General features: G+C 33.7%; 1 protein-coding gene across 2 annotated transcripts in view; it reads left to right on the top strand.

Moving 5' to 3' along the window:
* LOC110445033 (xanthine dehydrogenase/oxidase-like) overlaps positions 1-19,725 on the top strand; it is a 41,311-nt gene that overhangs the window by 14,942 nt on the left and 6,644 nt on the right. For both annotated transcript variants that reach the window (XM_021489394.1, XM_021489401.1), the window contains exons 6-28: positions 274-338; positions 782-865; positions 1,871-1,924; positions 2,449-2,584; positions 3,855-4,022; positions 4,622-4,704; positions 5,643-5,736; positions 6,321-6,430; positions 6,785-6,966; positions 7,507-7,660; positions 8,364-8,544; positions 9,689-9,867; positions 10,522-10,641; positions 10,850-11,074; positions 11,392-11,455; positions 11,751-11,820; positions 12,511-12,598; positions 14,391-14,477; positions 15,731-15,922; positions 16,975-17,120; positions 18,039-18,120; positions 18,985-19,080; positions 19,459-19,587. In XM_021489394.1, the coding sequence (XP_021345069.1) occupies positions 274-338; positions 782-865; positions 1,871-1,924; positions 2,449-2,584; positions 3,855-4,022; positions 4,622-4,704; positions 5,643-5,736; positions 6,321-6,430; positions 6,785-6,966; positions 7,507-7,660; positions 8,364-8,544; positions 9,689-9,867; positions 10,522-10,641; positions 10,850-11,074; positions 11,392-11,455; positions 11,751-11,820; positions 12,511-12,598; positions 14,391-14,477; positions 15,731-15,922; positions 16,975-17,120; positions 18,039-18,120; positions 18,985-19,080; positions 19,459-19,587 (2,789 nt within the window). The remainder of the gene's footprint in view (positions 1-273; positions 339-781; positions 866-1,870; positions 1,925-2,448; positions 2,585-3,854; positions 4,023-4,621; positions 4,705-5,642; positions 5,737-6,320; positions 6,431-6,784; positions 6,967-7,506; positions 7,661-8,363; positions 8,545-9,688; positions 9,868-10,521; positions 10,642-10,849; positions 11,075-11,391; positions 11,456-11,750; positions 11,821-12,510; positions 12,599-14,390; positions 14,478-15,730; positions 15,923-16,974; positions 17,121-18,038; positions 18,121-18,984; positions 19,081-19,458; positions 19,588-19,725) is intronic.

Here is a 19,725-nt window from a genome sequence, read left to right on the forward strand (position 1 = left end):
AAATGCTTAATGTCGAAAATAAACATTATCCGATGTGATTGCCCAGATAATGCCTTAATTATGGCGAAGGATACCGACAAATTAAACTGTATTTTCCGTATTACCATGGCCACTATTGATAAATATTCGTGTATTTTTCTTCAAAACAAGTGGTTCATGCAAATAACATGGTTAAATAACCTTAAACTAAACAACTGATTAAAACTTCCGTTAACAGCTATCAAATAAAGGACAATATACGTTGTTTTTGATGTGATTTCTTCTTATTTACAGGGAACCTCTGCCGCTGCACAGGATATAGACCAATTGTTGACGCATTTCAAAGCCTTTGTAAAAAGGTAAAAAATAAAAATTAAGTCATATAATTATATTCGCAAAAAAGTCAAAAATGCTCTTTTCTCATTATTAGTATATTTTCAATCGAAATCAACAGGAGACAAAGAGGGATAGTATACGAACATGCTTGCTGATACATAATGTCTAAGTGCCAAATCCAATGAAATGCAATATTAATGCATATATAAAAAGCATAGGTGTTTCACCTTATACTACAATTCAAATGATATCCTACGATAAATATTTGCGAAGATAGTGATTCTCGCATGTGTATGTGAATATATACATATTCTTTAAAAGGCATGGGTTTCATTCTTTTAGTGAATTATGTTTGCCAGAATAGCAGGCTGTTTAAAGTTCAGTCACAAATATGAGTATTCATCACAAAATCAATCAGTAGCAAAATTGTACATGTGAGTTCAACTGAAAGTGTTTTTGTCCAAAGAAATGCGCACAGCGTAAGGAGTGCAGCAATGGTGACATCGAGGACCTTTGTCATTTGACCATTAATGGTGGCGCTAAATATGAGGTACATATATTATTTCTTATGTCTTAACAACGTATATCTAATTGATCACAGTGGCGTTAACATACATGCCTATGTCTCTTGCTCATTAATTTTTGAAATACTTTGTTTGTGTGATGGGTTACTGTATTTTATCACATACCTGTTGAATCTTGTTATAGTAATACAAGCAATTTTCAGACCATGAAATACAACGTTCTGTATTGCACATGTGCAATACGGAATGTTGTATTTACCTACTAGCCCGAACTACTTTTTATGGGAATTATCTTGTCATGGCGAACTGAAAAGTTCCCGGTATTTGCAACAAATATCAAAGTTTATAAAATCTTTGTATCAATCTCTACCAAATACGGAAGGTATGTGATAAAAGCAAGACCACACACTTGTATTTTTCTAACGAATCTGAAAGCACTCATTTATTGCGCGGACGTATATATTCACTCGATACGCTCTGCGCACTCGTGAATATATTCGTCCGCGCAATAAACTCGTGCTTTCTGATTCGTTAGAAAAACACAAGTGTGTGGTCTTGCATATGTATTTGTCTCCGATTCTTGAAAATAATATTTCTGTTAAAGACAGCTAGGAATATAACTGAAGTACAGAGGAATTGCTTAATAATTGAGACTTTAAGTTAACATACTTTCAAAGGTAGGGTGTTCAATAAATTTTAGGATATTGTTTTCTACTGCAACTAATGTTTTAAAGGGGATATGTTAATATGTATTGCGTATTGCAGAGTTATCTTCTCTTGGGATCAGGTTTTGATTGTTACGTCATTGGTTTGTGTGAGAAAATTACGTCGTTTTCTCAAAAATTGATGACGTTACTCTCACAAACAAGTGACGTAACAATCAATACCTGCTCCCAAGGGAAGATAACTCTGCAATACGCAAAGACGGAATAACTAAAGTAAAACAATAACAGTAACTATATGAATTATATTATGGTAGTATGGGTTTCTAGATTTACCTTATGTACTTTATTTGATTTCATCATTAACAGAATAACAGCGATGAGAAGAGCAAAGGGAACTTCAGTTTACCAAAAGAACTTAAGGTAACATTGACATGAAAATTATTCTATTAATATTTTCCATCTTGAATAGGATAATTCTATCTTTAAATTAAATTCACACACGGTATACCTATTGTAATATGACAATACAGTCGAATCTGCTCAAGCGACCATCTGTATTAAAAGACCATCTGTTTTATGCGACAACTTTTCATTCCTCCCGGCCGTTTTTACTATGTAATTTAACTGTATCAAGCGACCATCTGTCTAACGCGACCAGCGACCACCCAATATTGACCCCAAAAATACGTTAAACGACCATATTTGATACATTTTAGCGACCATGTTTGACGAAAATATATCAAACGGTCGTTGAAATAGTTGGTTAGCTCCAAATTTGCGACCGTCACCACATTTGTACAAATATTGATAACGCAGATACAAAAGTAATTTAATTGTTTACTTATGTGATGATATTATTCTGTACTTTGAAAGTTCCGATATGTTTGGTAGACTACAAGTGTATCTTTTAATCAGAATTATATCCTCGTGTGTTGTAAATATAGATTGATCAAGGTACTGAGAGCCTAGAATTCCGGAGTGGCGACTGGTGCTGGCTGAGGCCTGTGACCCTACCGGAAGTACTTACTCTGATGGACACCCTACCAGACAGTTACATCATTCTGGGCGGAACCAATCTAGGTATAGAAAGCATATGCACATTTTATCATTTATCGTTTCAATTGATTATTCCATTATATTGTTCTGTTATTTGTAATACATACAGTTTCTATAGTATATATATTTACGAAAAAAGTCTAAAATCCTGAGTATTGAAAAAAGGATTTTGTTTGGAAAACCTTTCATAAACGAAAATAAAACCCAAAATCCTAGTTTATTGTACTGCTGTGATTTTATATATATCATTACAATACTGACTTTACAACTTGGGATTTAATTTTTTTTAATACTCATAAACAAAATGCATAGCGTTAAAATCATGTGATAAATAATGTATTATTAAAAACACTTCGAGCTGTGGCATCACATGAAAGAAAGTAGATGTGACGTCATGACTATTTCGATGATGAAACTGTAATAATGACATTTCGTAGGCGTTATGGGTCATTTTCGTCTCATCGGGGATTGCTAATTAGTTATAATCGTAATCTAGGTTAAATGAAGTATGCAAATATAAATTTATCAAATCTGTTCGACAACTGGTTAAGGAGATATGGCATTACAAAGAGAGACAAAACCCCGCATTTTCATGATGAAATGCGTGAATATCATCTGTCGTGCGCTATTTGGTTTGAAATTGGCCATTTTGAAGGAAATTAACCAAAAAATTGAAAAAATTTGAAAGCCTCCGCATGCAACAAACAAGTTAATATTTGATATGCTTTGTCATACCAGTGTTCATTTGTAGAAAGGAATGTTTGTTTGTCACATGCAGAGGCTTTCATTTATGCATGCTTACTGTCCAAAAACAACATATTTTGACTAATCCTGCATAGCAACGCAATTTCGTTGCTATGGCTGGGCATTTACACATGCGTATTGGAAAAAAAATATGCACCAAGAAAGATCGTCCCAATTAACCAATATGATGTTTATAACAGAAATTAGTAAATAAATTCTAGTTGAAATTCTTACTTTTTACGAGGCCATACATGACCAATAACGCCTCAAGTCCTTTTGCAAAGCTAGTTTTCCAAATGTCTTGTTATCTATCAGTGTTACGTGATAAAATGTGTTTGTATTACTCAACAATATCATGGTGAATTTCCCATCTGACGGAGAATCACTGGATGAGTGGAATCGTTTGTAAGGCCTATATAAACATGTAGTTAACATTTTTGAAATAATTATTTCAGAATGCTTTTCCCTTTTATCTCTTTGATTCATACGTTCTAGTTTTATAAAACATAACTACTCTTCATGTGAAAATCGCACGTGATTTTCTTTATAGTTGGAAAACTAAAATCAAAGCAAATCACCAAAGGCACTTTGATCTCGTGTGCGCATGTGGAGGAAATGACAATATTTGAACAAAAGGAGGATGGTATTGAGATGGGTGCGGCTCTCACTCTTTCCAGTATCGAGGATCGTTTTAAGTCGTACGCGCTTTCACTTAATGGTTTGTATATACTGGCGGATGACGGGTTCAAGTTGTACATATATATATTTTTTGCAATTCATAACATTTTTATTTTGATATATTATTTTGTGATTGCAAATTTAGATCTTCACTGAAAAATAGTTAGGCACAGTTAAAAACGAAAATGCATGTAGAACAATCTCAACTTTTCCGCAGAGTTTGAATGCCAGATCTATTCATATTTCAGTACCAGTAGTATGTAATGTCCATAGTTTTTAATGAGCGAATGACCAGATCTATTCATATTTCAGTACCGGTAGTACATGTATGTAATGTCCACAGTTTATAATGAGCGAATGACCAGATCTATTCACATTTCAGTACCAGTAGTATGTAATGTCCACAGTTTATAATGAGCGAATGACCAGATCTATTCACATTTCAATACCAGTAGTATGTAATGTCCACAGTTTATAATGAGCGATTGACCAGATCTATTCATGTTTCAGCGCTAGTAGTATGTAATGTTCACAGTTTATTATGAACAGCGAATGATCATATCTATTCATATTTCAGTACCAGTAGTATGTAATGTCCACGAATCCGTCTAATTAATGTTTTGTTAACCTGTTCGTTAGGACGGGGCGTTCGTGGACATGCGGTCACTGCCATGCTGGACAGTCTGCAATGGCTGGCGTCTCTTCAGATCAGGAATCAGGCGGTAGGTATTGATATTACATTAATATTCAACTCTGGACCTATGCACATTTGATGAAGTATAAAGCAACTTTTTATAATTTATTTTTTAAGGTTAACATAAACATATCATTTATTTGTAAATGAACGCAACTATTTTATTCTATATATGAAGAGTATTAAACTTAACAACCATAATTATACGCGTTACTTATCAGTTTGCAACTACTTTAGCTCTATCCATAATTGATACTATACGTAGCTACAGTTTGCACAACCTTTTCTGGTATCGGTTGGCAAATATTATAGCTGCATTTACAAATAATAATATATGTAAGTCCTGTTAATACAATATTTCTTTTAATTCTTTCATTTTAGGGCATACAACTGAAGTACCATATTAACACATTTTACTTCTATAGTTCACGATGACTTTAACTGTACCGTTTAACGGTATTATATGTAACTATGATGATTAAATGCATGTATACACTCTACTTAATTCGGTTTGCAACTATCTTTTCTGTATCTGTTCATGGTCTTTTACCTTAATGACAAACACATACATATATATTTGCACTTTAATGGCGTATACATTTATCCAATTAGGGTATATGTAAATGTTATACATTTATATGTAAATGTTATACATTTATATGTAAATGTTATACATTTATATATGTGTTTTTCGTCTATAAATATAATGTAATGGGTATTTCGCCATTAAAGCAATTATATTATGTAATTTCGAAGTAAAATTTATAATGACAAAATTAGATAAGTTACATAATTATTTGAATGTTGGTTTGCATCGAGCAACAGTCATCGTAAGACTGGTAATTACAATGTATGTGATACACATGCAATTAGCATCATTATACACTTAGGTGTACCGCAATTGCTTTTAACTGAATTGGAGATTTTAATGTAGGTCTTATTAATTTCGTTTATTCCTGTGTACAGACTCTTGGAGGCCACGTGATGATTTCAGACCCTCGATCTGATTTGTGTGTTGTGCTAATGGCTGCAGGGGCGAGGGCTGTGGTGATTTCTAAAGGTAGGTTACATCTAGGAAAAAATTAAAATAAAGTTTATCGGTAGAATGAATCTATAAGTTCAAGTTCTATATATATATATATATATATATATTACTTTTCATATATGGTACATATATGAGATTTTTTAAAATTTATTCATAGTTGTTTGTACCACTGTCATTGTGATATAGAATGAAAAAGGAGTGTAAATATAGATATATTTTGACAATACAGACAACTGTGTCTATCTGATGAAATGCACTTTTAATACAAAGCTATCAAATATCACAAGGCAATAGGCATATACAACTGGTTCGTGTTAAAATGGACGCTTTCTAAATTTTCCTTCTGACATAAATGGAAACGCATATAATCTATTGTTTGTAACAGAGGCTCGTGCATGCAAGAAGAACAAGTGAAATACGTTTCCATTTTTGATGTTTTGTAAGCAGTGTCCTTGATTTGGAGATTAGAGCGGCGGGCTTTGGATGTTTCAAAGCCATTATTTCGGTTGCATTCATTTTTCTCAGTGTTATATAAAATGTTAAGGTTATGCATAAAACCGGCATATAGAAGATACTTATATATTTTTTATATGATTCAGATGGACGCAAAGAAGTAGCGATCGACAACAATTTTTTTACAAGTAATGGTTCCACATCACTTACCCGGAGAGAAGTTTTGGTATCGGTCAAGGTACCTTTTAACCCCGTGGTAAGTTTGACCAAGAAGCCGTCTCTGAAACAAAAGAATTTCTTTCAACATCTTGTCTATATATTTAGTCCTTCCCTCCAGTCATATTTTGGATTCTTTTATTAGTCTTTAATCTTTTCAGGTACCACACACAAGAAGTTTATACAATATTGCACAATGACCATCGATAATCATCGTGATGTGATATGGAAAAAGCAGTTTCGAAGATATATGTTATCTAAACAATTAATTATAGCAATGCATCTATATATTTTAAGAAATATTCGGGTTATGTACTGAAAACTCAAGATAAAGCTTTCGGATTGAAATTTCTTTGTTGTTTGATGTGTTTGTCAATTATTAATCTTCCTCCAGAACACATACATTGCGTACTTCAAGCAGGCTAATAGAAAGGGTTTCGACTACGCTCTAGTGAATGCATGCTTCTACGCCAGGTTTGGTGAAAGTGGATCCTTCAACACCCTTGACCTTTGTTTTGGAAGTGTGCTGGACACAACCAAAAAACTGGTCCAAGCCTCATCACTAGCTACATCAAGGTACGAAGATTTTACAATCATATATGGTAGTTGATGATGAATCGAGGTGTCCGTGAAAATACAAAGGTGTTGTATAATATATATATATACATTTGTGATAGAAGCAGTTTACAATGCTGTTTGAAAATATAAAAGAGTTGTAAATTATGTAAAATACCACAACTTAAAATGCTTTTTGAAATATGAGACTGATTGAATGCGTATAGTGTATTATTTTAAAAGTGTTTTCCCAAGAAGATTGCGCAAGTATCTACATGTATATGCATACATATAAGGCACTGTGTGGTCCAGATTATGAGAGTTTCGCCTCTCGACTCTATTCCTTGCTACCCTGTCCCACAACAAACACTAGTGATCTACAGCTGTTTGAGTTGAGACCTACTCTTTCTGTCGATATTCTTGTTTTTACCCATTATTATCTCGTTAAAAGTGATGTTGTTTAATTGTTTAACTTTGATTGGGTGTTCCAAACGGAAATGCTGTGCAGCTTTCTCGATGATATATACGCAGGATATATGCAATATTTTGTATTTCCTGAAGTTACCCTGACGACAGTACATTAGGAATGGTGTGTGATGAGATCAAACGTGAACTCGAAGTGGAATCTAAAGGCACTGTCAGCAAGTACAAACAGAAACTGGCCTGTGGCTTCCTGATCAAGTACTGGAGTGAGATACAAAACTCACTTAATCACGTGAGGAATATTTTTTAAAACATCGGCATTTTTGTTTTTGTCTCGATTTACGGGGTATTGGCAAACATTTAACATTCTGCTAAGTAATTAATCATTACAATAAGCATCATATACTTTCTATACATCTAAATGACAGTCATTTCACGAATTAGTTTACGGCTTTGGTAAATCGAAATAATTTAAGCAGTGATTAATCAATTTTTTTTGAACATTATCATTTCCTTGATTTTGTTGTTTTTGAAAACAGTTGTTTGAGAAAAATATGTGGTCAAAAGGCAATTGTATTAACCGACCTACTGTGAAATCAAACATTTTCGTGGTGCCAGAATTTCGCGATTTCCAGAAAATAACTACCGTTCGGTGGATACTTAAATCCATGGATTTACGACTATTCACACGCACGGAATTGTAATTAATTTTGGGACTTATGAATTCTCTATTGAACACTTCCCACGACATCAATAAAATTTAAAAGCCCACAAATTCGTGATTGCACAGAATTATCCATATGTTTTTTTATTATCAAAAGAGTAGATAGATATCTACAATTACCTATTTTTCTATTCAAATACAATAAGTTACACGGCAAAACTACAAACGGATATTTAAAATGACACTTAAGCAGTCGAGAAATATCTACAAATTAAGATCAAGCTGAGTATGCCCTTATTCATCCGAAAATATATGCTCCTCATTACAACAGAACAAAAAGGAAAATATCAATGATCTTCTTTGGATGCCTTGCGAAGGTCAGCAGGTGTATCAGGCGCCCTCGCCTGGACAACCGGCGCAAGATGCAGTAGGGCGACCCATTCCTTTGGTTGCTGCGCCTGCGCTTGTGACAGGACAAGCCATGTTTCTTGACGACATGCCACGGTTTGAAAGTAAGTGACACAATATCATAGGATATAGACAATGTATTCACACATTCTCCTATTGTTTCTTTCTGTGCCGTTAATAACGTATTGTTATCCTAGTAGCGTTTACTTTCGTTTTCTCTATATCCTGGTTTCACCTCTGCGTTTCTTTCCGATATTCATCCTATTTTCTCCTTTTTTGTTGATGTTCTGAAGTTTTCTTTCATTTATATCAACGCTGACTTTGAATTTTTGTGCAGTCTTTGCAGATATTTTTTGTGTAAATTATACTTTGATACGCAACGTTTTAGTACTATTGTTAAGAGACCATGCCCGGACCATAGAGACTCACCGCTATTGTCAGAATAATTTCGAAAGAATACTTATATGTATATATAAGAAGAGTCATAGACAATCTTACGATGTAAACACGTTTCAAAATCCTATTGAAGTCACGTTTTTTTTTATTAAAGTTATTTCTACATAAACAAAAGTGTCTGGATTACCGATGTTTGACTATTGTCGTGATGTCGGTTTGATACTGTTTGTAACATTGAATAATACTACTACTTCTTTTTTGTTCTTTTGTTCCGTTACATGTTTATGTATTATGATTATTGATGGCGAAAAAACCGTGTAACAACTTCCAGTATTTCCAGTACTTCTACCACTATGATGGTCTAATGCGAATAGTGGAAGATTTATTTTGTTTCCGATTTAATGGCCTCGCAACAACAAGGGTCATCTTGGGGCGGGTGCCTAAGAAACCACCGCCTGAAGTAGAAAGTAGATATTAAAGAAGTAAGACAGGAAAGTAAGTCTTGCAATGGGGTAAGCAGATCAATTTCAGTCTCTTCCTTGTCCTTTTCAAGACACAGAAGAACGAGGCAACGATGTAATTGTTGAGCTAACAGTCACAGGAGAGGATTAGTGTGGGTAAACATAATTTTCCATAGAATATAGAATAAATAACATTTACAGCAGGGTACTGTTTCTCCAGACCAAGATAAAACTTATAATTCTTATAAAGTATACAAACAGTTCCACTTGATAGTGAAGTCCCGACTATAACCAACCGAAATTCAGATTATCGTGTTCATCGAAAACAACAAGAGTGGAGTTCGATTGTAGTGTACTGGCTTTTTAAAAAATCTCTTCCCCTTTCATACAGATGAGCTATACGTCCAGCCGATATTGAGTACAAGAGCGCATGCGCGGATATTGAGTGTAGACAAAAGTGTTGCCATGGATACACCAGGCGTTGTAGATGTCTTAGAAGCGTCGTCAGTTCCAGGCGATAATAAGTGGGGGATCTTTGTCAACGATGAACCTTTATTTGCTGAAAACGAAGCAAGTTGATGCCTCTTTTTTTTCTTATAGTCATTTACTCAAAAATTAGTTTGTAAGATGTTTTTATGTTTCATGGCTAAATTATTCTACAGATGTTTCCAAATTCTAAATCATCGCCAAAAACATATCAAATCTTCATTTTTTGAATTCGCAAAATAAGTATCGCACTTATTTCACCTGTTAGAAATACCGATCTACCATAATATTATCGTTAATGCTGTTATATAAGAGCTTTACACGATCGAATTATGGGAACAGGTGGTGAGTTAATTTAAGTATAATGCAGACATTATTTTAACATATATTTTGATTATTGTGTTAGCATTATGTACAATTGGTGAAAATTGAAAAAAAGAAGATAATCTGATTCCAAGAATAAATTTCGATATATGTGGCTTGGGTTTCTGTCGCTACTTACGTTGAAGTCACATCTCGGTTGGAGGAACAATGTACATGTAGCAAAATAATCATGTTCCTATAATACTATGATTGCTGTTTAAGAGGTTTACCTCTCTATCCCGTTTCGCCTTGCAGTTACAATATGATATGATAGCTGAGGTATCCATAACCTTTTATTTATATATGTTTTTTTTCAGTATGTTTTATTTAAATAATACAGTTCTATCAGTAGTGTCCATGCCTCTTCTTTAACAGGTCTTTTGTGTTGGTCAAGCTATATGTGCCGTTGTAGCTACATCGGAACAATCTGCAAAGGCTGCGGCTGACCTTGTGAAGGTCACGTATCTTGATCTACCAAGCATAACAACAATGGAGGTAGCTATATATAGATATACACTTTTAAAATATGTATATACATTGTATATGTATTATAAAAATATTTGCGTCCAAACAACAGTGGGGTATCAATAAATAACGAATATTTAAATAATCGATTTATATAAAGAAAAGCTCCTTCGTTTTTTATGTTAATGTAAAATCATTTACGCTTGTTTCAAAGTATGATGAAATGTATTACTTGCAGGAGGCAATCGAAGCAGACTCTTATTTTGACTACACCTCACACCCGATCGTTTGCGGGGACCCTAACAAACATTTCCCACACTGTGATTTTGTGAACAAGGGCCAGGTTCGGTCTGGTTTCCAGGAACATTTCTATTTAGAGCCGAGCGGAGCACTTGTTGTACCAAAAAACGAATCTGGAGAAATTGAATTATTTACAACATCGCAAGCACCATCATTTTGTCAGGTAAACATTCTTATGTCACATTATCCGCATGTGTTTTTAAATTTAATGCTTTAAGTCAAACCATTGATAATGATTGCGATTATTCTTTTGGTATGCTATTATTGGATTTCGTTTTAGAATGGCAAAGCAAAGACCTTCTATGATCAGTATTGAATAAGAACTTTGTTCCAAAAAACTATCCAAGAGTCATTCAAATTTATGTGCATTTCATGCCTGGAATTTATCATCAGGCATCATATATTTTATCATTTTCTGTTTTTGTCTGTAAATGTTTCAAATTTTCTGCTACAAATACACAAAGTGTAATCATTTTGCAGGCAACAGCATCTCGGATACTTGGCATACCAAGGAACAGAATCATCGTCAGGCAGAAGAGACTTGGTATGAAAAACCTTTTGTGCGATGTCTCTGCGAGTCATGTGATATGTTAGCAATGACTTTCAAATTAAGATTTTGCCTTGTTTATTTAAATCTGTGGATGTATATCTTTCTCTGTCAAAGTGTCCTTTTTTATTAAATCATTTCAGTAACATTATTTTGAAAATATTTTAGCAATAATTATAACATCTATATAATACTGTTTTAAATGTGAAATTAACATTATTGAAACGATGTTTGGGTTTTGTCAAAAACACCATAATAATAACGTATAAGTTATGTATATAACATTTTCCAGGCGGTGGCTTTGGAGGAAGAGAATATCGTACTCCTCTGATGTTCGGCGCCGCTGCCATAGCAGCACATAAGTAACATATCATTTTTACTTTGTATATAAACATGCAAAAGAGAATATATGATATATCCCATAATACCTGTCTTGTATTGCTTATATTTTTCTAGTTATTATCCTATTCAGTCAGTCAGACGACAAAACTACATATTGTGTGTGATTAACACTACATAATTATTCATGTTCCTGAAAATACAATGTATCCTATGGAAATCCAAATAAACAAAACAATTACACTGTACAATGTATCAAACAATTAAAGGTTTAAGCTATGCTTTATGTGTCTTAATTGTGCCATGTCTAATGATATTATATTGAATATAATATAATATAATATAATAGTATTGAATGCACATTAAATATATAAGGATAGGTATAAGATTAGAACATCAAATAAAAAAGACAAATTACACATAATTTTATACTTGGACATTTATACAATATCTTTTGTAATGACTTAAATATGTTTTCCACTACGGGAATATTTAAATATCTACAGAACGTTCGTGCAACATGTTTGAAACATTTTAATTGATAAACACAAAGTTCATAACATTGACGTACAAAATGACGACTCACAGGAAGAAACGTCAGAAGGAATTGCGACGTGTATAATGGTGAAAAAACAAATGTTTGATATCGTTATATTGAGCGTAAATATTCAGACATGTACGTTATGATTTTGGTTTTTATCGTACTACCGCAGATGGGGAAAACCTGTTCGAATGATTATGGATAGATCTACAGATTTTAAGACTACTGGGAAGCGTCATCCTTTCTTGTCAAAATATAAGGTAAGACGTGTACAGAAAAATATTTTCTTAGCATCCTAAAGAAACAGAATACAAACATATACATGTATATCTTAGTATGCAATATTAATATTTGTTATGTAACATAAGGTATTTCACTTCTCAAAACGCCATACCCCTTACAGTAGTAGGAATGAATTGATAGTTTGGCAGGAAGTGGTTTAAAAAATCATGTTAAAAATACACTGTGTTTTATTAAATATTACTTATATTGCTACAAAAAGGAAGCGGCGTTTTTTTGTTTTGAATAATATTATTATTATTACACATTAGAACAATAATACATAGTTTTGGATGAGAATACAATGTAAATTTAGCTATGTCACACTACCATGTGCTGTGTAACCGTGAAAATGTAACGTGGATAAGTGTTAATGAGTACAGTTTTGCTGTGATAATGTAACGTGGATAAGTGTTAATGAGTACAGTTTTACTGTGATAATGTAACGTGGATTAGTGTTAATGTGCACAGTTTTACTGTGAAAATGTAACGTGGATTAGTATTAATGAGCACAGTGTTACTGTGATAATGTAACTTGGATTAGTGTTAATGTGCACAGTTTTACTGTGATAATGTAACGTGGATTAGTGTTAATGAGTACAGTTTTACTGTGATAATGTAACGTGGATTAGTGTTAATGTGCACAGTTTTACTGTGATAATGTAACGTGGATTAGTGTTAATGAGTACAGTGTTACTGTGATAATGTAACTTGGATTAGTGTTAATGAGCACAGTGTTACTGTGATAATGTAACGTAGATTAGTGTTAATGTGCACAGTTTTACTGTGAAAATGTAACGTGGATAAGTGTTAATGTGTACAGTTTAACTGTGATAATGTAACGTGGATCAGTGATAATATGCACAGTGTAACTGTGATATTGTAACGTGGATTAGTGTTAATGTGCACAGTGTTACTGTGATAATGTAACGTGGATTAGTGTTAATGTGCAGTTTTACTGTGATAATGGAACATGGATTAATGTTAATGAGTACAGTTTTACTGTGATAATGGAACATGGATTAGTGTTATTGTGCACAGTGTTACTGTGATAATGTAACTTGGAATAGTGGTAATGTGCACAGTGTAACTCTGATAATGTAACGTGGAATAGTGTCATTGCTGATAGATAAACAAACAAATGATGATAAATATGCATGTAACTCGCTTGGCCAAATTGTTCACCAATGCTTTAGAGAACTATGATGTTCACCCCTTCTATAACCTATGTAACATTAGAATAATGATACAACGTATTTTTATATACAATGCCACGTATATTAAAACAATACACAATGATTTGCTGTTTTTACAGAATATTATGTACAAGATATTGCTTTTTTCACTATGTAACGTTAAATTTTGTTGAGCGGTTAACTAATTTTATTATGTGATTTATTATGATAGTAATAATAATAATCAGTGCCATTATGTGTGTCAGTATTATGCGCAGTTCTAACTGTCCCTTTAACATAGAACCACTGCCATTTGACGTCCTCTGTTTAGTATCCCTAACGTGAAAGTTGTATGGCGAGAACACATGTGTCAATTCAATGGACAAAAGAATTAAATTTGCTCGACAAATTATATCGAACCGTAGATCAATTATTTTGGACAAAAATAAATTTTGAATTAACCAATCAAACACTATCGAACTGTAGGTTAATAAAGCCGAACCCAGTTGGCCATTGTGCTAGTGTCGAATGAAACAGTCTGTGCCCGTGTTATCGTATACATATAGTTACCATTCTATTTCTATTTTTTGTTATCCAGGCAGGTTTCCGGCGTGACGGGACACTCGAAGCTATATCAATACATTTCTACCTCAATGCCGGATACACACTGGATGTATCAACAGCGGTAAGGATATCCTACTTTTACAACCATAATGACTAACACCATCATACTGACCGATGTAACCAAACAATTTGATGTCAACGACCCAGTTACAAAATGCGGTGATCCAATATCAATTGATACTATATCATGAAATCCACTTTAAGAGGTCAATATATTGATTAATTTACCTGTTAGATAGTTGTATCATCCTTAATAAAGATAAATACTTTCTAAATTACATAACACGTTGACCTACAGCCATTTGGGGGTGGGGGTTACATATTAAACGTTTTGTCAGTTCATTCGTGTATGTGTGTGTGTGTGTGTGTGTGTGTGTGTGTGTGTGTGATCGTGTGTGCATCTGTCAGTCCGTAATAAGAAGATTGTGTACACACTTTTATCTCCTGAACTCTGTAAACACATATATGTAGTTCATATTTACACAAAAGTTAGTGATATCTATTTTCCACATTTGCTTAGATTTTCGTGGTCATCGGCCAAGGCTAAATGGTCAAATGTCACGTTCAAACACAACACGTTACCACTTTTGAAGCAAAAAGCATTTGTACATGATATGTCAAGATAAGTTGAAGAATGTTTTCACCATAGTATGGTAACATTAATCACAACACTGGATTCGAATTTTGTTGGTCATCTGTCAAGGTTAAAGGGGGAAAAGGTCATGGGCAAATTGGGATGGATGTGACATTTGGGTGGCGGTACATGTTACTCAAGTACTAATAATATAAACGTTCTGTTAAAGTTATCTGCTGTTCTGGTAAATGTGACATGCTATCGTTGGTATCTTGCTTAAGTTGTCCTTATTGATATCGTTAAACACTAACCAATTTCGATGTTGCAATTCTTTTATTAAATCGGTCAATACATTTAAAAGCTGACATATATTATAATCATAAGATTTAAGAAAAAATAGTTACTATAACAAAATATCTACATCTTTATGTTCGTTTCAACGCTTCAATAATAATATAATCCAGTACAAACAAGCCCAAACACTACTGTTGCATTTGCCACAACTGCCATAACAAAATCCACATTCCACGACACACATACAAAAAACGACACAAATACACACAACAACAAAAAATGAAATACAACATCATCAATCCAGGAATACAATATTTGCACACCATCCAGACTTGATGCTTGTTGGGAAATGATTGTTTCAATAAAATATATATTCATCAACGGTTTTTGTAATTAAACTCTAAATTGAGTTCGCACAAATGAACAACAGTTACCACTTTTTTCAGATTTTGGACAATGCATGTTTCAATGTAGACGCAGCATATAAAACGCCCGTGTTTTCAGTGTACGGACATGTTTGTAAGACCAACACACCCTCAAATACATCCATGAGGGCGTTCGGCGGGGCAGAGGCGGTCTTCGTCATGGAGGCAATACTGTGTTCTGTAGCGGACACTCTCGGTCTGGATCAAGAATATGTATGTTAAATTACTGAAAGTTTGTATGTTAAATTACTGAAAGTATGTATGTTAAATTACTGAAAGTTTGTATGTTAAATTACTGAAAGTCTGTATGTTAAATTACTGAAAGTTTGTATGTTAAATTACTGAAAGTATGTATGTTAAATTACTGAAAGTTTGTATGTTAAATTACTGAAAGTATGTATGTTAAATTACTGAAAGTTTGTATGTTAAATTACTGAAAGTTTATATGTTAAATTACTGAAAGTTTATATGTCAAAAGTATCATCCATGTGCGTTTCCTACTTACAACTGGTGTTAAACAAGACAATCCAATCATTATAATTAACACTATCCTTCTGTAACAGTTAATCTTATTGACAATAGATTAGCAACATCAAATTGCCGACAAATTAGTCATCTTACATGTATATAACTTGAAATGCAAATATAACAAAATCATTATACGAAAAATATCTTTTCCACAAAAAATCCCAAGAAGACAAAATAATAATAATAATAATAATAATAATAATAATTGTAAAGATAGTTGGATAAATGTGTTAACAATCCCCGTACCCCTACAAGCAATGCACTAAAGACTTCCACTGCAGCAGGTTTTAATATAAACAGTGACCTCCCTTTAATTCAATTTGGTTGCAAGTGTACATGTAGAGCAGCTTTGTCAGGATGATTCCGTGACAACGAAGCTCACTGGCTTAGAGCGATACATGTAGTAATAAGAGTTATAGGGATCAAATCATGGTCTAGTCCCATTGTGTTTTTACACTCGGAACACAAGTTGTTGAGTTTTCCCTTTGTTTTTCATCTTTAATATTGACATAAATGTCCCGAACGGTATTGCTTTCTTATCTCAACTAATTTCTCAAAGCTATAGTCATGGCTGAAAAACAGCAATTGATAGTTACAGTTTTATCAGTGGTATGGGGATCCTTAACATCACAGTGAACTGTTGAATCGGCAGCTATTCCGTATACAATCTAATTATCCATACGATTCTTCATGGTTTTGTTTTAGCATGATTACGTATCAGCACTTTATAATTACAGGTACGCCAACTTAACATGTACAGAGAAGGCAGCCTTACTCACTATAAACGGAAACTAGAAAACTGTATGCTACAACGTTGCTGGCGAGATTGTATGATACAAAGCAACTTTGAGGAAAGAAAAGAAACAGTAGCAGCATATAACAGGTACTTTCCATTTCTAGCATATGGACATATTGATTGTAAAAGATAAGTGTCTAAACATTTCCTTCAGATTCGTAATAATGGATTATGAAAAGATTTTTGTAACACAACCAATAAGTGTTTTTATGTGACGTTTCGATGGCTATGTACTCTTTCACCCTCATCAGACAAAAACCCAGCGAAGCATATGTTCACAAAGGTGTAAAATGTGTACGAGTTGTGCACAAATCGATGTCGATTCGGTAAATATATAACAGCTAATTGTACATACGCTTACAGCGTAGCCGAATCGACCTCGATTTATGGACAACTCGTACACATCTTACCATTTGTCTGATGAAGGTGACAGAGTACATAACGTGATGTAACGTCATCGCAACGTCACATAGAAACACTTATTGGTTGTGTTACAAGAATCTTTTCATAACGTTAAAGATATGGTTTACCGATGATAATTACAACATTAATTTAATATAAATATACTGCCTTACGCATTTACACTTAAAATGGGAATTGTGTCACAGCTACCTCTCCTGGTAGTTGAACTGTTTTGAAATTTCCATTGCCAAAACATTTTTAAGTAGCCGAGATAACATCACATGACACCTGTCTTGTTTCAAATGTGTAACTCAGATCAGAGAAATATTCATGCAGAGGTTTAAAATGTTTTAATATTCTACAGCGTGTTTTTTTAGCCAAGGAAATCATAATGTACAATTATCATACACCATTCGTCTGAGGAAAGTAGCGGAGAGTGCGTATTGATAATGAAATGAAACAAGATCCCAATAATGTTAAATGAAGGTTGCTTACGAAATTACTCAATGAAAAAGAACACATTCGTCATGACACATTATTCCCATTAATTAATCGCGCGATAGATAACGATATTAATGTGTTTGTATGTGTACGTTATACCAGTCAGAACAAGTACCAGAAGAAAGGCATAGCTGTAATGCCCCTAAAATTTGGTGTTGGATATCCAGTCAGGCACCTTAACCAGGTAAAATACGTATTGTCATTTCAATTGCTTACAAGACGTCGTTAAACTGCTCAAAAACACATTTACAGTCGACATAAGTCAGATTTACGAAAATATAATCTTTACTGTTAACTTTCTCTTATAATATTTAGTTATATTAATACGTATTTGCAGAGCTGTCATCTAGACGCCATCTTTGCTCTCATGAAGAGAGATTCTAGTTTTAGATATCTCTCACTCGCAAGTGCTTTTATAGACCCCGCTCTGCCGGGGTCTATATACATATAGAACCCGCTCTACCGGGGTCTATATAAATATAGAACCCGCTCTACCGGGGTCCATAGAAATATAGACCCAGGCAAGATATCCAATCGGAATGAGTGTTACACATTAGAAGGGTGACAAATTGTTATATTCATCATCCTCGTTGAAATACTTTAAGAAATGTTTTTTTTTTAAATTTTGTATTAGTCTGAAAAATATATGAACATATTTGGCTATAATAACAGGATACAGAACAGCAATACCAACTATATTGCGGTAATCATAAGATAAACGCCTCGGCCGAAATATTTATTACCAAACCTGGTATTTCAATTTGGGTATCTTAATACAGGTTCAGTTCACAATGTCACCACTGCAATGAAGAACATTTACGGTAATCTTTTAGCACATGTGGCCTCTTAAGACAGGAATTCAGTTTAGCACTATTGCCTGTAGTTTTACATAAGTGATATTTTGGTATACAGTAAAATGTACGCATTGTCATATTATCGTTAAACTTGAATTGGAAAACTAATCTTTATATTATTTATTTTCCGGATTTACTAGGTTTCATTTCAATCTGTATTTGATCGATCAAGCGTTTTATATCACGTGGTATAGGGCGCTGCTTTGGTAAACATCTACCTGGATGGTTCCATAACTATTGCACATGGAGGGGTGGAGATGGGACAGGGTCTTCACACAAAGATGATACAGGTATGATTCTGAAGTCTCCATTTTTACCGTAGTTATTATTTATTTTGTCTATTTTCTTGTATACTAGATTATTTATTCAAATATACGAATTATCGATCAAAAACGTGTCACTTGTGATACGTCCTTGTAAAAAATGATCAATTTGATAATAAAACAAATAATCGTATTTCCCTTTTGCAATGAGAGAAACTATGAAGGATTACACTACCCTGTGATCTTAGCATAGTGTTTTCACAATATTGGTTAAGTCAAAGATAATACAGACTTAGGATAGTGGATGACCTTTGACTTGTGTAGCGGAAAAAGTGATGTTGTAACATTTTGTCACTTTAACAACAATTCAAAATGTCATCACGTGATGTACGTAATGTCCAATAGGTAGCTTCCCGAGCTCTAGGTGTATCCATAGACAACATCTACATCAGTGAGACAGGTACCAACACCTGCCCAAACACTACCTCAACAGCGGCCAGCGTGTCATCAGACCTGCAAGGAGCGGCCATTCTGGTAGGTTTCAAGGGAAGTCAATCGCTCATTTGAGATTTACTGAACTCATTAATCCCGAAATAACATGATCATGTAACCAAAATCGTATGACATGAAATATGAAAATATTGCATACCTACATACATTGTATATCAATCA

Source organism: Mizuhopecten yessoensis, unplaced genomic scaffold (assembly GCF_002113885.1).
Source record: "Mizuhopecten yessoensis strain PY_sf001 unplaced genomic scaffold, ASM211388v2 scaffold2073, whole genome shotgun sequence".
NCBI classification, from domain to species: Eukaryota; Metazoa; Mollusca; class Bivalvia; order Pectinida; family Pectinidae; genus Mizuhopecten; species Mizuhopecten yessoensis.